Below are 19,433 nucleotides of genomic sequence, written 5' to 3'. Positions count from 1 at the left end.
CAGCCGATTCCTCGAAATCGGAACTTGACTAGATTCCAGGCATTGTCAGTCTCATATTAAAGTGCAGGAAATGGTTGGACTCCCTCACACAATGCAAAATTTTGGATTGCACTGTACTGCATTCCAACCTGAGCAGATGGCAATTCAGCACCTGGACTTACACGTGCTTGGCAAATGAATCAAACATTTCGCTGTGTTGTTTGTTTGTTTGATCGTCTGTTGACATCAGAGCCAACTTCCAGGCCGACCCAGACACATGCCTTGCAATCCCGAAGAAAGAAAAAGCAGAAACATCTGCAAAATATATTAAATCATCCTTACATGTTGAGATAAACCTGCAGTTTTCCACGTCATTGTCTTCGGGTGCACTTAAAATGATGCCTTTTTAAAACCTGTCCCTATTTGGGTGGGGGTTTGCTTTGTCTGCAGCTGATAGACATTCTCGCTCCATGTAATGTCGGTCATTTCACCTTCCACTGTTTCGAGGTCAAAGCTTTCACTGGACAGACTCAGACAAGGGGTCACTTAAACCTCCCCCTGTCTTTGCTTAGCCTTGTTTTCCTTGAGCTTCAGATGTTGGACTGATTAAAAAAAAGGTGATATTGACCCGCATCATTCGTACATGATTCGTTCTGGGATTTCCTTTTAATGAGAATAAGTAAATTGGTTCCATAATATCCTTTGTTGTATATATTTTCCTTTTCTTCTTTTTTGGTATTCAAGTAGAAAGTTAGGCATCACCACTGTACACAAATTCGGATTGAACTATTGCTCTCAGGATCAACAATAAACGTGTGAATATTAGGATCGTGACCCCCCCCCCCCCCAAAAAAAAATGGAATACTATTTTAAAACAAAACTAAATGGATGTCCTTATCCGTTATTTTATTCAGAAAATATTGTCGCATTGATTCTCACTTTAGAACACCGCTACCGTCTACATCATCACTCTCAGTCTATCACATTAAAATGACAAAAAGATCCTTCAATTCAATTTAATTGGCTGTCTCACAACAACCACTATCCACGTTTCAAGATTCTTACTTACTCGCCTGTTCACCTCGGCTAAATGCTCCCGTTATTAATTGCAATTCCCCTTATTAAAACCGTACAAATGCAATGCGGCACATATTTTCACACCCATAGCAATACTCTGCATGTATGTTCGTAAGTCGCTTTCTACATTTTGTAATATAACATCTGGTTCTTGTAAAACTGCGGTTAATGAAACTAATATATAAAAATATGGACTTTAATAGGCTTTGCCAGGTTGTTCATTATTGCTATTCATGTTAAAAAAAATGATAGTAAAACTTATATGTATGCATTTTATTGAATTGTATTCCATTTCCAAAGAGTACAATAAATTCCATTTCTTTTCAATGGTTATGACCACACTCTAAGACAAATTCTCTGACCGGTTTATTTAAAAATTCCAAAGTAAAAGAATCAGTACATTTAAAAAAAAAATCATCAGTGCGCAACATTTCCTGTTTTACTTCAGTCGAAGCAATGTTTCTGAGGTGTTCGGCCAAATATATTGATTTGTCAATATTGTGCTAGTGCTTGATTACCAATGAACTGCAAAATGTTTAATTGTTTCCTTATATTTGCAATTCTTTCATAACAAAATACAAAAACAATTAATACCAGTTAAGTATTTTCCAATATAAAAATGAATAACTTATACATTAATTATACTTTTTGGATATTCAAGGTAAAATGATTATGTACACATACAAAAAAAAAGAAGAATCTTGGTATTTTGGACATTTACAAACAATTAAGGTGCACTTGAGTGTTTCTCTCCAAAACAGCATCACAAACAAAAGTCTATATTTCTAAAGAATCAAAACAAATGGGTATTAAATATACCAATATACAGTATTGTATTACACATGGAATTATCAAACAGATAACAGCTCCAATATGTTGTGCTTTACAAACATTTCTAAACAAAAAGGCTGAAAGTGATCAGTTAGGGCAGCTTTAAACTGCAAATGGAAGAAATGCATTCAGGGGAAAACATGGAAGTGCTTGCATCATCAACATTTGTTGGCTCTTAAAGTTTTTTTTGTAATCTTCATTTTAATATTGTAAAACTGGGAATAAGTGCACTTTTGCCAAAACCTCATAGGCCAAAAATAGATGTCAAAGGATATGTCTGGGGTTGCTCTGTTGGCGTCCCTTTGAAGGTTATATTCCAACATTCCGACAAGAGACGGAGCACACAACATCCAGGTGTGATGCCCACATAGCACCAAAGTGAACATGCGTGAGCAGCTATCGTAATCTTATGACCATAATTGCTACATTGTGAATGGTAAAACGTATGGAGCACCACATGTATTTTTTAAGGACCCATTCTACATATAAATTAGAAAAACAAACAGGCACGCCAAGCACAAAAAAAAGTGACATTAATTTACAATGTATGTACAAATCGTTAAAATTGTCTGCTGCCTTCAAAATGTCTTTGTGTCTTTAAATAAGCCATATATACAAAATAGGCTTTTTGTGCAAATCCTAACTCCTTTAGATATGAATTGTGTCTTTATTGTCGAGTGGCTGGAGAGAGCCATGTTTATTTGAACCAGTGCAGGTAGTTTGTTTTCATGGCGGGGAAGCACATATTGTTGTTGCAAGAGCCGCCATAACTGGGGGGACAGGCGGAGCAGGGGACCCCGACTTTGTAGGGAGCCTCTCCAATCCAGTTGCCCCTGAAAGGCAAAACAAGACGAGTTTGAATAGACTGAAAAGTGTGCTGAAATAAGTCCAAGAATGGTGAGCAAGATTTCTGTCTATCATAGAAGTGTGGCTGCTCCCTATTTTCCATTTTTGGCGAATAGTTTTAGGTACTGCTATGAACACACTCAAGATTTGTGTTCAGCATACGTAATCTCATAACTCAAAATACACCTTAACTCAGTTGGATACATTTATAGTGTGTCCAAAAATCTGACAGCTAAATTGCTGTGGTATCTGAGGCAAACTTTAGAGATGAAAAGAGCTAATACACAATGACAGGGGCAGAACTCAAAGCCAGGTCATGTCGACTCTCGTAAATTAAACAAGTACGTCATGTACATATATTTTGGACCAATGAGATTAAATAAGATTGCTTGTGAATCCAAATTGGCTTTAATTTTGCAAGTGGCTTTTTTCTTTACTTCTCAAGAGATTTAGCTCTGCGGTACCTGTTCACAGGCTTGTATTGAGGTTATCTGAAAGCCGAGGGCAACATGGGTGGCATTTCACAGATCGGCACTTAGTGTCGCAACTGAACGACTGGATTAGAGCCGTCGTCACCAGGCCAACGTCAGAATGTCAGGTTAAAGGGTTCATTTGTATAAATGCTATGTAACGACTTGAAACTATGAGAGCTACTTACTTAGGCGAGTAGTTGCAGACTAAATATGTCGCTCGCTTCCAAATGGAACCCCAAACGTTCATATTGTGGCATGTGTGAACGGCACAACCCACTTTGTTGGAGGTTGCCCAGACCATCTGCAAAACAGACACAAGCATTGTTATTTAGTGTTGTTTGATTTTCTGTTGAGTGACAACAATTCCCCCGGGAAAATGTCAAAAGGATAAACAGATTGACACAACATGATTCAATTCAGAATATGGAAAAGGTCTCATGCTTAGTCTGCCCACCTGTGTATAATGAGTGCACATGGGACCGTAGCATCTGAGGGGACAACGAGGGTTGCAGTCGCGGGGGTAAGGAAAGGAGTAATCTTTGACCTCATCGTACCATGGCTTCACAAGCTGAAGGATGGATCGATAACTGTGGAGAAAATAGCATCAGAATCTCAGACAGGAGTACAACAAACAGGAAGAATATGAGTAAATCTACACATCTTTCAAAGCACTGTCATGCAAGATAGCTTAGCCTTAGAAAATGACATTTAGGTAAGCATCAAACTTTTTTGCAACTGCTTCAACAAGGATTGGTCAATGTTTAGATCTGTAGATTGTATTTTTCGGACTATAATCTGCTCACTTTATTCTATTCTATTTCAGAACTATGCGGCTTTTGTCACAAAGAAAGACTACTACCGAAGAACAAATTAAACACTGGAAGGAAATTTTAAGAGGACTGTCAACTGGAAACTAAGCAGGCAAGGTAAAGTGGATTTTATTTTTTTTTCTCTTTAATCATAGGGAACTCTTCTCAAGTTAAACTCATATGGCCAAACTGACTGCCCTCACAGGTGGCTGTTTATGAATGATGTTAATTTGGTTATTACATGGATTTGTGATCAGTTAAATAATCAGATAAATAACAATGAATTAAAGTACATACGCCTTACTTCGTTGCGGGCTCGATTCCTGCTTGTGGTGGTATAACTATGCGAATGGTCATTTGCCTCTCCGTCTGACTGACGATCAGGGCTGGGATAGGACCCATCAACCCCCATAACCCCTTTCAAGCGGTTTGGATGAATTTTAGACTCTTGCAGAAGGGCTCAAAAGGTTACTCCATTTTTTTTGTCCTTGTTGTTGAGGCAACAAACTAAATTGCTACCCTGTTCTTATTCTTAAAATGGAAGGATCGTAGCTTATCCCTGATGAGTTCATTTGTATGAAAATTACTTTTAAGTCTTCCTCCCGAGTGTAACTATTTCTCAATAAAGTAACACATAGTACATCATGAATGATGTTTCACATGTAAAGTTTAGTACGACTGAAGGGATGCAACTTTGTCCTCATGGGTCAAACAAAAAAACATAACTTTTGTTTATGTGAAGGGTCACACGAGCATTCCATGAGCAGACACCAGGTCACTATGCAAGGGGAAGAAAAAGGAAAGGGGCCTGCAAAGCAACGACCGTGACTGTAAGGGAACGTCATCCCTGCTGAGAGTACTGCAGCAGATGTCATCCAGAGGGAGTAAGACAAGGATTTGGGAGGTGAAGCTACGCTTAGGGGTTCAAAGTTCACCTACCGTCCTGTCCTGACGGAGAGGTTCTGACCCAGAAACCTGAGGAGGTTAGACGGACCGTGTTCCCACATGCAGGCGTGGGCCCAGTTCTCAGCTGACTTGGCTAGACTATCATCCCATACCTAGACACACACATGGCGAGTGCATGGAAACAACCATTAGTCAAGTCATGTACAGTAAAATATGCACTCAAGATCCGCTCCATCTACAAGCAATTCAGCACCCATGTGAGATAAGACATCCATCAAAATGGTTACATAAGAGTGATCAAACTGGCAGCTGTCGTGCAACTCTTTGATTCAAATAACATTTTCTTCTTAGCATTGAAGGAAAAATGGCCAGTTTTCCAATATTAAGACTTATTAGATTCCCATACTTTATTGTTAATCACTTTATGCTTCACTTAATGCACTTTATTGTGAAGCTTTAAATCTCATTGTACTTGTACAATGACATTAAAGGCATTCAATTCACTGACTCTTTTTAATCCAATGATGTTTAAACCCCATGCAAAAATGTCTGTGAATGAGTTTAAAACCACAGGTCAGATGCAATCATATGGATTAGTACTTGGTAATTTGAGCAGCACAATGCGTTAATGTGGAATCAATGTGGAAAATATGGATAGTAATAAAAATGTAGTTTATAATTACAATAAAGGACAGCGGTTAGCACTTCGGCCCCCACAGTTATGGGGATGTGGGTTGGATCCCAAGTCCCATGTGTGGAATCTGAATGTTCTCCCCGGGCTTGCGTGGGTTTTCTCCAGTTTCCTCCCACATCCCAAAAACATACAGAATAGGCTGGTTCAATACTCTAAATTGTCTCTAGGAATGAGTTTGAGCATGAATGACTCTCCATCTCCCCATGCCCTGTGATTGGCTGGCCACTTATTCAAGGTGTCCTCCCCCTTGGTGGCCATAGTTAGGTCCAGCACCCCCGCAGCCCACCCCGTGATCCTTGTGGGGATAAGCGGTTCAGAAAATTAATGAATGAATGAATTACAATAAAAAAAGCAATATTTTAAAAGCCAGGGGTGGTGAAAAAGTTAGACAAGAGCCAAAATTTTAAACTGTGAGAGCCAAAGAGCCACACCTTACATCAGAAGCAGTATAAAAAGATCCAATCTGCTCAATTAATTTTAAAAAAATGCTAAATTATTGTACTTAATGCCCCTAAGAAAAAATGTAGTGTTTTAAGCAAGAATAAAAATAGACACAAGAAACAAGGCAAAGAGCCACAGTATATACAAAATATGATAAGAAGTAAAGAACTGCATGTTTGCCACCCCTATTATACGCATCCTTTTAATAAGGTTATGATACTACCAACGGATTTCTAAGAGAAGTCATGATTTCACATTAAATAAATAACCAACTTGCTCAGATTTAACTCAAACAACATTAGTTACTATCATTTAATAAGACAAGCAATATCATATTGTGGGTGTGGATGAAGAAGTGATAAGCCACTGGTACACATAAACAAAAGTTACTCTGGATTCCAATTAGGGGCAAAAGTTAACACTCAATTCAATTATATTGACAATAGAAGCTGCTGAATCTATTAAAAACTCACCATATATTCCATGTTAGACGCCGGGGGGAACACCTTGCCCCTCACTTTATTGTGGTAATCAAGAATGGCCATCATGTCGTTCTGACTAATGTAACGCTTCCTCCTGCTTTTTGAAGAAGACGCGTCATCCATCCCTGCGTCCGGGCTGCTGAAATTGGCCTCGGTGGTCTCAGCGGGAGGCGCGGCGGGTGGTGCAGCGATGACTGTGACAGCCAGTGCAATTGTCCCGCAATGTGCGCAAAGGAAGATGAATGCCAGGAAGTCAGGCTGCATTTTGCCGATCTGAAATCCTCCGTGGAGTGAGTGAATCTGCAATCAAAGTAGATTATTGTTTTTCTGCTCAGCGCTTCTCTGTTGGCTCATAAAAGTTGCACAAAGGTGGAAGTTCTTACCTTGCAATGAAATGAGAGATGGAAGGAAGAACTGAAGTTTTCCTTGTATGCACAGTGTCTGCTGTTCCTGACTAGTCTTCGTGAGAAGTTGCTCTCTGTGGGGTTTTATATAGTCGAGCCAGTGGACGACTCAGGAAGTGCACGAGGAGGTAGAGGTCCACCCTCTCCTCCTCCGATAGATCACCTGGAATACAGCAGCATCATTAGGATGATTTTTTTTTTTTTTCAGTATTCATTCAGTATTCAATTTTTGCAAGTGTCTTACTAAGAACGTCCTTTATTTATACAGAAAGTATAATCCACTCTATATATATATATATATATATATATATATATATATATATATATATATATATATATATATATATATATATATATATATATATATATATATATATATATATATATATATATATATATATATATATATATATATATATATATATATATATATATATATATATATATATATATATATATATATATATATATATATATATATATATATATATATATATATATATATATATATATATACATATATATATATATATATATATATTCATTTATCCAGTCATTTATTTTCTGAACCGCTTATCTTCACAAGGATCGCGGGAGTGCTTGAGCCTAACCCAATTAACTACTGGCACCAGGCAGGGGACACCCGAACTGGTTCCAGCCAATCGCAGGGCACAATGACACGGACAACCATTTGCGCTCACACTCATACCTAAGGGCAATTTAGTTTTCAATCAGCCTCCATTGCATGCTTTGGAGATGTGGGAGGAAACTGGAGGACCCAGAGAAAACCCAAACAAGCCCAGGGAAAACATACAAACTCCACATGGAGGACCAATATGGGTTTTAAACCCAGGACCCTAGAACTGTGAGGACGATGAGCTAACACATAAACATGCTTTATTATTCACATGTATATATACATATACACATCTGCATAATGCAATGACAGCTTTATCAACATTTAGCATTGAATGAGTTCAATTGAATTCAACTGTTCAGTTGAATAAGCACACACACAATTGTTCTAATTCCTGGCCGTTTACGTAGTTATACCAATTTACTATTGTGTGTGTACTAATATGTTTTTTGTTTGAAGTGTTGTCTAGTTATTAGTAAACTCCTTGAAGAAACAAACTGAATAATTGTTGATAGTCATTGAAAGTGTTGCTAAAAGCACGTTTTTTTGTGCTGAGGATTAGTGATTTAGGCTGTTACATATATACTGTTTATGTTTTATGATATTTACAGTTGTGATGTCAAGCCTGAGCTTTAACTTTTGCATCACCCCTTCCCATAATTATTCCTCCGGCTCTCATTTCAACTGATCAGGTGTTGTGACTTTCCAAATTTGGATAAGTCTCTGAATTGGTGACTTTTGACTTCAGTGTTTCATAGATTACACTTGTTCTTCTTGGTGCAAAACCTGTGAGGTTTTCCAGGGCAAAATGCCGAGAGCAAGGGGGAAAGAAATAACACTTCTGTGGGTCATCATTTTCATTGGCAGCTGCTGAGCGCATTATAAAGCAATGTGACGCAGGAAGAAATTTCCTGCTTCTCTCCCGTCTCCCCCCCTCTTCCTCTTCTGCTCTCTTTTCCTGCCTAATTTTCTTAAAAGTGATGAACTTTTCAGGTGTGGAGCTATCACTTCTTACAGGTCTAGATTTCAGCTACCAGTTGCATTTTTTTTGTATTTGGTAGCTTTTATTCGATACATTTGTTTTTACACTTTGATTTTCCGTTTATTTCTCACAGTCATGATTTTATTCACTCCATCAACCCTGATTCTCAACTAAGTTGTTAGTATTGCAGAAATGTGGTTTGTATTTTTTGGAAGAAATGAGATTTTGAATGACATCGGAGCCAAGATGGCAGAACAAATGGCAAATTGCTTAAGAATAGATAGTGGGGAGGGCAAAACAAACCTTTGGAATTTCTTACAATTTTATTAAATCACAAGGAAAAAAGCAAACAATATATACATACATATGTAAAGAAAAAAGTGGTGTACGTGTACCAATACCTTACATCAATACCTTACATTATATACATAGTCTGCTCGATTATCGCGAATTGACTTATCGCGAATTCACTTCTTTGTGATTTATTTCTGCTATTAATTCCTATCATTTTATTTTTTTTGCAGTTCATAAAAATGTGAACATCCACATTGAAACTCGTAAGTTGAAGCCACTTTTGCTACTAGGACTCAGCACTGAAGAAAGAAGTAAAAAAGGTAAGGGTGATCCTACTTCACGATTTTTCAATTATTGCGCCCATGTCTAGTCTACATTAACCACAATATTCGAGGGATTACTGTAGTTGTATGTTTTCACATTTTTTCAAATGCATTTGGTTTCTATTTGGTAATGTATCTCCCACCTTCTATTTTTGTGAACATTTTCAATCGTAGTGTCTAATCATGTAGCATATTAATATAGAATTCCATCCCATCTAAAATGTGTTGAAAGTACACAAAATACAAATTTACATTGGTCACCAAAATATTAAAAACACAACTGGAGTGTAAGTTGACACCACTGCCAACAAGGAACTGTTCCTCTAAATTCACATTTAATAATTGATAACTTTAGGAAGTAATTTTTTGCTGGTTCAGCAACAAATACTTAAACAGATTGTAGTCTCAGTATCGTGGTCACAGTGCATTATTACATCTGCAAAGTATTTGGAATAATCCTCACACATGATATCAATACTGTATTTTCGTCCACTGACCACAATCTAACCTCTTTCATCGCCCACATAATTAGATTATTGTAATGTATTTTAGCTGCAGGCTGGGGACCAAACAAATGAATGGAAATTCAAGATACTTATTTCGCCTACTCCCGAGTACACACACACACACACACACACACACACACACACACACACACACACACACACACACACACACACACACACACACACACACACACACACACACTGATATACACACTTTTTCACGTGATGCCTCTTTAAGGCCCCAAATGATGCTGTCTCCCTTTCCAGTTGCCGGCCCCCGCATTCACAGTGAACTCAATGACTTTGTTGCAAGCCTCATTATTAAATTATCAGACGGGAATGTTGGTGTTCTTCAGGCTATGTGCCGGTCTGTGGTTCAGTTTGTTTTAAAAAACCTTTTTCTCCCCGTTTGGAACATTTATTTAACGACAATTAGTCATTCAATGCATGCGTTCTCCTCTTTATGGAGGCCTTTAAGGTCCAGTTTGCATGCCAAGATGGACTCTATGCAAAATGTTAGAGAGCTGTATAAGGGGGTAAAAAGTACTAATATTTTCAGGAGGAAAAATGTAAGTAAATGTTGAAAATTCAATTCCAGTAGCTTAATCTCATGTGTGCTCTTCCTGCATGATCAAAGCGCAGATTTGGCAAAAGCTTGCCTTCCACCCACTGTTATTGCTACTTTGTTGGCATTAATAGCAGCACATGGCGGAAAACAGACCTGCATGAGGATACAAAATACAGCTAATGTGACTCAATGTTATTTTTCAATGCTTTTCTTGTTAGGTTTATGATATTCTCAGGGTTTGAGAGAAGCTACTGCACAGTGTATATTCACTAGTGGGCCCCAAAACACTTTGGGGAGACCTGAACAATGCAATAACAGCTTTATCAAAAATGTCTGAAAAGAGATTAAACATTGAATGTATTGTACAAAAAAAGAAAGAAATGGAATATATTTCATTAGGAGAGGCAGTTGGACGCCTTGGGGTAGTTTTGATGTCATCAGTTGATTTGTGCTGGCAATGGGGCAAAAATAATTGGTAACATGCTTTTAGTGGAAAGCTTGGCCTCTTAACTTCAAGTCGCATTCCACATAAAGCTGCTGAATAATGACTTTGCAGAATGTCAAATCTCTTATACAAATTCCTTTTTTGGCACTCTTGAAGCTTTATTGATGAAAATAAATTCAACTTTGAAAGTTGAGACCTTTGGTCATTACTCCACCCTTGTCTCAAGAGAAATAAGCAGAGATGGTTGATTCAATAAATTGGATCAAAGGGTGCCTTACTCTGGCTTTCAATTTATTTTGCAATTAAATTCCTGCTCTGTTTTGACTGCATACACAACCAGGAGTATGCACAATCACTGTTAGTTTTGCTATCGTGTTTACAATGCCAGTTGGTAAATAGTTTGGTGCTTTCTATTGGACGATCTCTCAGAATAACCCAAAACACATGACCAAATATCTACTCAATAGGTCTAGACTCCATGTTTTCCAAAGAAACAACTCAATGCTGTAAATACACGAAAAACAATCAAATACAAAATAGTTTTACATGAACTAACCAAGCTGTTCAATCTGGTTCCTCAACGTAAACTGAGAACTTTTTTATGGTCAATTTTTTGTGCTACATAATTTATGTCTCTCTGAAGACTATGAAAAGAAATCAGTTATATAGTCGTAAGAGCCTGCAAAAATGATTGAGAATACTGTAATACATATACCAGGCCTGCATTTCTTTGTCATAAAGGAAACCCATGCAAATATAGAAAAAAATGGTTTGCCCCAAAGTCGCTTTACACTTTATACTTTGTAAACTTTGAAAGGTAGTTTCATATTGAACCCTAACAAAACACACACACACACACACACACACACACACACAAAAATGCAAGTACTGCGACAATAACATTAATCCTCCATCTTTATTTTGGCTTCAATATACACATTCAGTGCACCATAACCATTTTTATTCATTCTTTAGACTCCCCAAATGAAAACGGCTGTTATAAATATTTGAAATGAAGTAACCACGTGTGTAACAATGGTATCACTTGTGTTATTGTACTTGGATTTCTGGCAGGTAGCTCCTCGATTGGGCCCTAATAGGCTCAAGGAAGATAAGCGGACATAAAATAATCCCACTTAACAATTTGCATATTCTCCAACAATGAATGGTACACTTCTCCAGATGTCACCGCTGCACTCTGGACACATTTTCTGGAGTTGCAGCCTTCCTCTGTGATTCTCTGTGAAAGCTCTTACTTTGTGCCAACTAAGCAAGGATCAAATCTTCTTACGCCCACTTAGGCAACAAGGACTCAAGATTTTCTTTCACCTCGTGATAATGGCCACATTTTTTGAGGCATAATGGTGAAAACGCATCCGTAGTCTCAACTGCCGAGGCTGAGTGATTGAGCAGATTGTTGCGTGTTTAAACAAGGTAGATTTTTATAGGTTTGTTATATAAGAAAACTAATATAACAGTCTTATTTTTTTCCACTAAAAATAATGTACAAAGTTTTGATGAAATCATAAATATTGGTCTTCAAAGTAATCTAGCACAGTTTTTACAACACATTTTTAAAAATATACTTTCACTTTTGATGCACCAGTACTATGGCGAACATCAGAATACAGTAGCAAAAAGGTCACATGTTCAATCAAAAATAAATGATCACAATTCTTATTCTAAAAAGAAATGGCAGTTTTTTTTAATATTACCATGCATAAACATGTTAAAATAAATACTACTACTACTTATACATTTAACTAGATTGCACTGCCGTAAAAGTATTTTTTTCAATAAATGACAACACAGTACCTGTTCGAAAAGAAACTGATCTAAATTGATATACCTTAAAGTTATTTTTTAAACAGAACAATAGTTTGAATATTTTCATGATTTTTTTTAACGAATCTCAGCTACTTAATGATTTAACAGAAACACAAACCGCAAACTGACAATAGTATGGAACTCAACATTTTAAGTAAATTGGATTTTAGTATTAGTTAGAAATACTCTGATGAGCAAATTAAGGAAACTGGAAAATGTTAGTTAGGTCTATTTCTAATTCTTTCATTAGCATGAGTACTAGGAAGTTTTATCGATAAAGGCCTTTCAAGTCGGCCTTTCAAGTCTCTTTCATTTGTGAACTCATCATATTGAACCATGGTAACTGTACTTGTTCCAGTGTCTATTGTTTATTGGAGCCTGTGTTTTATTCAGTGCTTATGAATTAATTGTGGAATTATTAGCTTGTACAGGGCAGCGTGGTTTGGGTTAGAAATTTGGTATAAGAGGGCAATGCCGACTGATTATTCATGACTCATGCTTGTTTAATTCAATGATAAAACAAGATACAATTATTGTTTGGGATTCATACTCGTTTCAAGGGCGGATCGAGAGACAAAATGACTACACTGGTGAAAGTTGTTGTGATGTAAGTCTGGGTACTTGTGGACGTGTAATGAATGAATTTGTGAAACTTACAGGTAGTGTTCCAACACTTGTTTAATATTGTTTGAAAGATTTTCTTTCAGTTGGAAATATTTTTTTCCATGTCAAATTCTTAGAGAAAAGGGGTTCACTTGTCTTAGTTTACTGGGCCACCCTTATACTTGCTTATTTTAGTGTATAATCATTAACAACCTATAAAGCTATTCAGTAACATGGTTCTCTAGTCTAACTGGAAGAAATAAGAAAAGAAGAAGAAAAATGTAGTTTATTGCTGACCTTTTGGCAGACAAAGGTGTGACTAGTTAAAACCTGGTGGTTTTTGGTTTTGGCAGCCAGCTCCTGTGTCCCAGGTGATAGTTTTTGGTCCCTGCTGTCATGAAGCTACACTATAAAAACATCTCGGCTCTAACTTTCGGTTGCTGTAGGATTTTTTTTTTTTCATGTTTGTCTGTCTCACTTGCAGCTGACATCTGGACCCTGAGAAACGTCTGTGTTTGACCAAAAGCCCTCCTCAGTACCAACTTACAAGGCCCAAACATCAAAGATGGCTGTAAATGTCTTATAGATGGGTGAGAATATGTGTGGGGCAAAGGAATGTAGCATGTCAAAAATAGATACACAAGGTAAGTGACATATTTCTGAGTTGCCCCCGCCCCATTTTGCCCTCACCATACCCACACACACACACATTCACCACCTCCCCATCCCTCCTCCATGTTTGTTTTCCCTCACACTCTAAGGGACTACAACACCTTTTTTTAAATGTTGTTTTTCCCCCCCTCAAGTCTTGGTATTATGGCTAACATTTCAATTGCTGACAAGGGAGAGCAGGGGTCCTCCCTTTTCAACAGCATCAATTTAAAATATACATTATTTAAATTTTTACATATCCTAAATTACTAGTGGATTTAAAACTACTGTAATTATATGAATGAAAAGACCGCATTTGTTTGAAGTTGTCCAATATCAACGTAATCCCTATGGGTTGAAGCTATTTTACTAGTACTTTAACAATTACAAAGATTGAACTTTTTTTTTTTTTTTAAATCAATTTAGGGTTTGTGCCAGTAAATGAGCAATCATCACTTTATCCCTTCACATGGGCTGTGTTTGCTATGACATCAGAGGCCTTATTTTTCTTGGATGTGGCTTATCAGAAGCTTTCGGGCCTTATTAGGCTCTGTTATCTGAAAGTGATGGATTTAAAGCAACGATGAAACTAAAGTCCCAGTGGATTGCTGTAAGTTTACATTTTGGCCCCTTGGCTTCGTTATTCCTGCCAGTGGATTTTGTGTTTCCCAGCTTCTCCTAAGTGCGTCAGACATGACGGACCAAAGGTTTAATCTTATCAAGGAATCTAATACTAGGCTGCAACCGACTTGGGCTATGTTATACGCTTGGAAATCTACTGCTTGGCTCTGTCATCAATGCATCCATGATATACTAAGCAACCATGAAAATTTTTATATTTTATGACCTCAACTTTGCCAGGAAACATTAAAGTTGGCAGCCATAATTGACTCTATTTGCCGGAACATTTTGTTAGTTTCACATCTTTAGGTGTAATGAACAGGCTGGATTCAATTATGTTACACCTAAAAAGATACAAGGTTTTATTGGGCAATGTATTTATTTAAGGTTATTACAGTAGGAACCGCCTCCAAATAACTTGTTTTTTTTTAACCAGAGAAGCATTTTACATGTAAAAGCCTTAATTTATTCCATTATTACCACCTGCTATACCCTTTAAAAATCATAAAACTATACAAACTTTGCATTACATTTGTGCAAAACACAAAATATAACAAAATAAAAAGTATTAATCTACTAAAATGATTAACATACACGGAAAAAAATATGTTGTTGTTGAGGGACGGGTGCAGAGGTAAACAAAAATTTTCAACTAACAAAATATTCAAGCACTCGTTGTGAACACACAATTTAACAACTTCAAATTATAAATTCCCCAAAAACTTAACTTTCTTGGTGCCCATGATAAAAAAATAAAGATAAATTTGCTTTAAGCACATTTCAAATAGTCTTGAAACACAGTTTTAGAACTCCATGATGAGAAATGATGGTGGTGGAGACATAAGTAGAGGTGCAACTGTACATGGAGTGTTGTGTTGCAGTCAGTAGAGAACCATGTCCACTTACCGAGAGTCAGCTGATTAGATCCTGCTGTACATTGAATATATATATGTTTTTGGGCAGGACCCCAACCCAACATGGAATTTAATAGAAATCGATAACATAGAATGTATATTCGGGCATGTTTCTGTATCACAATTTCCCTGGTTCATTTTCTCTCTGTCTGTCCTCTTTAACACTCTTCTGTCCAGCTGCATTTTCTTAAACACTATAACATAAACAACCACAGAGGGAGTATACAGTCTCTCCCGTGGCACATTAAAACTGTTCTAGCATTAAAAGGCATCCTGGTCTACCATTCTCATGTGCTGTGAAAAGAACAGGTTAAGAAAAGAGAAAAAAAAGGGTGAGATTACTTATTTATCAATGCACCCCTTTTTCAGAGGTTCTGGAACTGTAGCAGGTGGCATCGCTTGTTAGAATTTACAGGCAAGGTTCTTCTGGTTTAACACAAATATACCGAGTTTTATGGAGCAAATATGGAAGTCATCTTGCATCACGCAAGGACAGAAATGCATCACTGTACTACAAATTCGTTTAAAATGATATTATCAATTATATTACAAAGACCAGGCCTGGCCTATCAATGCTTTTTATTGGTTACTGTACCTCACTATATTTGAGTTAAAGTTAAATTCACATGAACATATTTTTGTCGCTAATTTATCCTTTCAGAACAGCACTTCATCTTTCTTTAATGTGAAGTAGAACAGCCACGACCCTTGTGAGGATAAGTGCACTGGAAAATGAATGTAAGTAGAACATAATGTCATTTCCATTAAGTGGAATCAGGCTAATAAATTCTATTCATGAGCACAATTTAAAACATTCCATCATTTATGGAATGTTTTGTAATCCCATTCTGTCAAATCTTTCACTATGTTAAATTTTCTATTGCAACAAAGAATTGACCTTGTGGCGTAAATTTGAGTATACATCCGATTGATTGCAGTTACATCACTTTTGTTTTGCCTCACAGTGAACAAACTTGATCTAAATGGATGGAAACACTCATCTAATCTCAATCAAATGATCACATGCATATTTATTCCATTGACCTATTTATTCAATCAGTAACAGATTTCTAAATACCTGTGTGTATATATATATATATATATATATATATATATATATATATATATATATATATATATATATATATATATATATATATATATATATATATATATATATATATATATATATATATATATATATATATATATATATATATATGTATATATATATATATATGTATATATATATATATATATATATATATATATATATATATATATATATATATATATATATATGTATATATATATATATATATATATATATATATATATATATATATATATATATATATATATATATATATATATATATATATATATATATATATATATATATATATATATATATATATATATATATATATATATATATATATATATATATATATATATATATATATATATATATATATATATATATATATATATATATATATATATATATATATATATATATATATATATATATATATATATATATATATATATATATATATATATATATATATATATTAATGTAGCCTGTTTCTTTACTTTGCTGCCTATTGTTGCAATATTTTCTTAACAGCAGCTGCTGTCATATTAAACACACGCTGTCTGTATATCATAAGAATACAGTTGTTGGAGCACAGCTTACAAAATAACCTTGGCCAGTGAGCCTTTTGCTACTTCACCAAGTCAAAAAGCAAAATATAATGATGCCGGTGCCGTTAATATCCATTTACGCGGCATGGCATCACTTTCATTTTATTCCATTTGTCACTTCTACAAGGCGGTTGTAATTTGACGTGCTCTAATGTCTATTTTGTTTTAGTGCCTTCACACATTTCCTTGGGAATGGAGATTTCAGATGTAGACACGTCTTGGACACTTATTCGCAAACAAAAGAACATTGATTGTTGGACAGACAGATGATTGGGGAATTCAAAACCGAAAATGTGGGAAAGTTTTATACATCCTGGATTGGTAGTAGACAGATCAGGTAGGTCAAATTGTAGCTACCAATTCAACTGAGGAACAATAAACTACAAGAGTTAGTAATGACCTCTTTACACAGAACCTTTGCTGCTTGCTGTGACAGAACTCAATTGTTATCAACCAGGAAATTTGTCTGACTTTTACTGGACCTGGGGCCAAAACAAATGCTACCAGCTGCTGCCTCCTGCTCAGACTCACGGATGGTGAGCGCACACATTTCGCATCATTCTTAAACTGATGCACATTTCCCGTCCTCTAGTCCTGCTACATATGAAAAAGTGTGACAGTTATAGAGTATCACATGGTTACAATTAGCAGCAAGGATTTTCTTGTCTTACTCTGTCGTTTAGAGTAGGGCCCACAAAGAAAATACCAAAACTGATCAAGAGAAAAACCAATGCAACTCTGATATCTTCGAATTTCGACTTCCATTGCCATAAAATTTACTCTAATTTAACTTTTCATATCAGTTAGAGCGCTCATATCGTCTTGCTTCGGCCAACTTCATATTGCATGATCCCTTGAAACCTCAACCAAAACAGTTTCAGGTGGCTTCGATTTGTTTCGCTTTTCAGGGATGGAAAAAGTGTGTAACGTCCAAAGTTAAACACCTCTAATATATCTATAGTTTGAAGCATCACTGAGAGGAAAGTGCTGATGATAATGATCTGGAAAGCCAGCGTCTTGACAAGGCAAAGTGGATTAATGTCATTACAACTGTTTAATGGGCAGCTTCATAGGGATGGGTCTTTGGTTGACCTTGTTTTAGGACATTTAAGATTGTCCACCCTTTATTTCATGTAGTGATTTTGCTTTATTGCTTCATTTCACAAGGAAAAGTAAAGATTATTTGCTTGATAACTCAGCTGCAGGCCGAGTCACATATGTACACTTGAGACCGATTGCCAGCCAATTGCAGAGCAGATTTTTAAGCAGTGAACCCAAATTGCCTCACAAGTTACACCTCGTTTTGTCTGTCTGCTCTTATTACGAGACAGTTCACGGGTCAGCATCCTCTCTTTCACCTTTGACCTAGAGAGTGAGGAGAGTGATTCCAGATGGAGACAGTCTGTGCTGATGCAGCTTCATCACCACTACTGCTATGATTCAGTTCCATTACAGTCTTGGCAAATTGGACATGTTTTGTTCTTTGGAATTCTCTATTTTTCACATTGATTTGTAAGGTCTATGCAGATTTGTTATCAATCGTGAGCTTTAAAAAAACAGCAGGTGTTTCGTGTATGAGGTATTCTGTTTCTGCTCTCATTTTAGGTGCAATCCATTGTAATCAATGTGTCACCGAATGTCTTTAATACTGGGGTTCAGATGACCAAAAAATTGTATGTTGATTTGATGTGAATTAAAAACTGGCACCATGATGTGAGGATATGTTGAATACATGAATCAAATCATGTTTATGAAACCTGACAAACCAGCAAGAAGTACAAGTGGTTTGGTCAATGTTTTTCCACGTAAACACTGAGCACTAAACCGGTGTCCCCAATAGTGTATTGGCAGATATACCTGACCAAATGTAATTAAACCCGCTGATTGGTGCGAATGAGTTAGTTTTGTTCAGTACTATTTGCAGTGCAAAATAGATAACTTTGCCTTGCTTTAATATTGACTTTAATACAAATATTATCAACAGGAGCATGTCAAATTGTACACTGTTTGTTACTTTCTGACAGCCTACCTCCAATATATGTTCCATAGTAACAGTTGTGCCTATAAATAAATGATTGAATACTTACTATGTATCCAAGGACAAAGTTGACAGTTATAATGCCTTTTCCAAATGGTTTCTTTGCTATACTTACACACATTAACGTTGATCTCTCAAACATGCTACAGGGTTGGATGAGCACCAAAGTGTATAGACACAACACCACTGGACATAAATATCTCAACTTTGCATTCAGCCGCATCCAAGTGACATCTAAGTGGGAATCCAAGAGCTAGCACGATCAGTTTTAGCTGTGAAATCGCTTCACTTCCAGTTGGTCACAATGTAAGGGTGAAGAACCTTCACTTTACTGTTTTTCCATTTTTTTGGACATTACCTATTACATTATGT

At 36.3% G+C, this 19,433-nt stretch overlaps 2 protein-coding genes across 5 annotated transcripts in view; one reads left to right on the top strand and one right to left on the bottom strand.

The window, feature by feature from the left end:
• Positions 1–19,433, top strand: part of LOC144209777 (uncharacterized) — a 101,374-nt gene that overhangs the window by 69,898 nt on the left and 12,043 nt on the right. For all 4 annotated transcript variants that reach the window (XM_077736279.1, XM_077736280.1, XM_077736278.1 and 1 more), the window contains 6 exons: positions 4,030–4,132; positions 9,086–9,175; positions 13,612–14,388; positions 15,975–16,051; positions 17,193–17,360; positions 17,436–17,559. In XM_077736279.1, the coding sequence (XP_077592405.1) occupies positions 17,315–17,360; positions 17,436–17,559 (170 nt within the window). In that variant the 5' untranslated portion in view covers positions 4,030–4,132; positions 9,086–9,175; positions 13,612–14,388; positions 15,975–16,051; positions 17,193–17,314. The remainder of the gene's footprint in view (positions 1–4,029; positions 4,133–9,085; positions 9,176–13,611; positions 14,389–15,974; positions 16,052–17,192; positions 17,361–17,435; positions 17,560–19,433) is intronic.
• On the bottom strand, positions 1,309–6,987 carry LOC144209774 (peptidase inhibitor 15-A-like). The gene is made up of 6 exons (XM_077736273.1): positions 6,922–6,987; positions 6,530–6,838; positions 4,955–5,073; positions 3,661–3,793; positions 3,392–3,507; positions 1,309–2,720 (listed from the first exon to the last, which is right to left on the bottom strand). Exons 2-6 carry the CDS (start codon positions 6,800–6,802, stop codon positions 2,585–2,587), a joined length of 777 nt encoding a protein of 258 aa, XP_077592399.1. The 5' UTR covers positions 6,803–6,838; positions 6,922–6,987; the 3' UTR covers positions 1,309–2,584.

The sequence above is a fragment of the Stigmatopora nigra genome, chromosome 16 (assembly GCF_051989575.1).
Source record: "Stigmatopora nigra isolate UIUO_SnigA chromosome 16, RoL_Snig_1.1, whole genome shotgun sequence".
NCBI lineage: Eukaryota > Metazoa > Chordata > Actinopteri > Syngnathiformes > Syngnathidae > Stigmatopora > Stigmatopora nigra.
The sequence above is the reverse complement of the archived record's forward strand: the minus strand, read 5'-3'. Positions and strand labels throughout refer to the sequence as shown.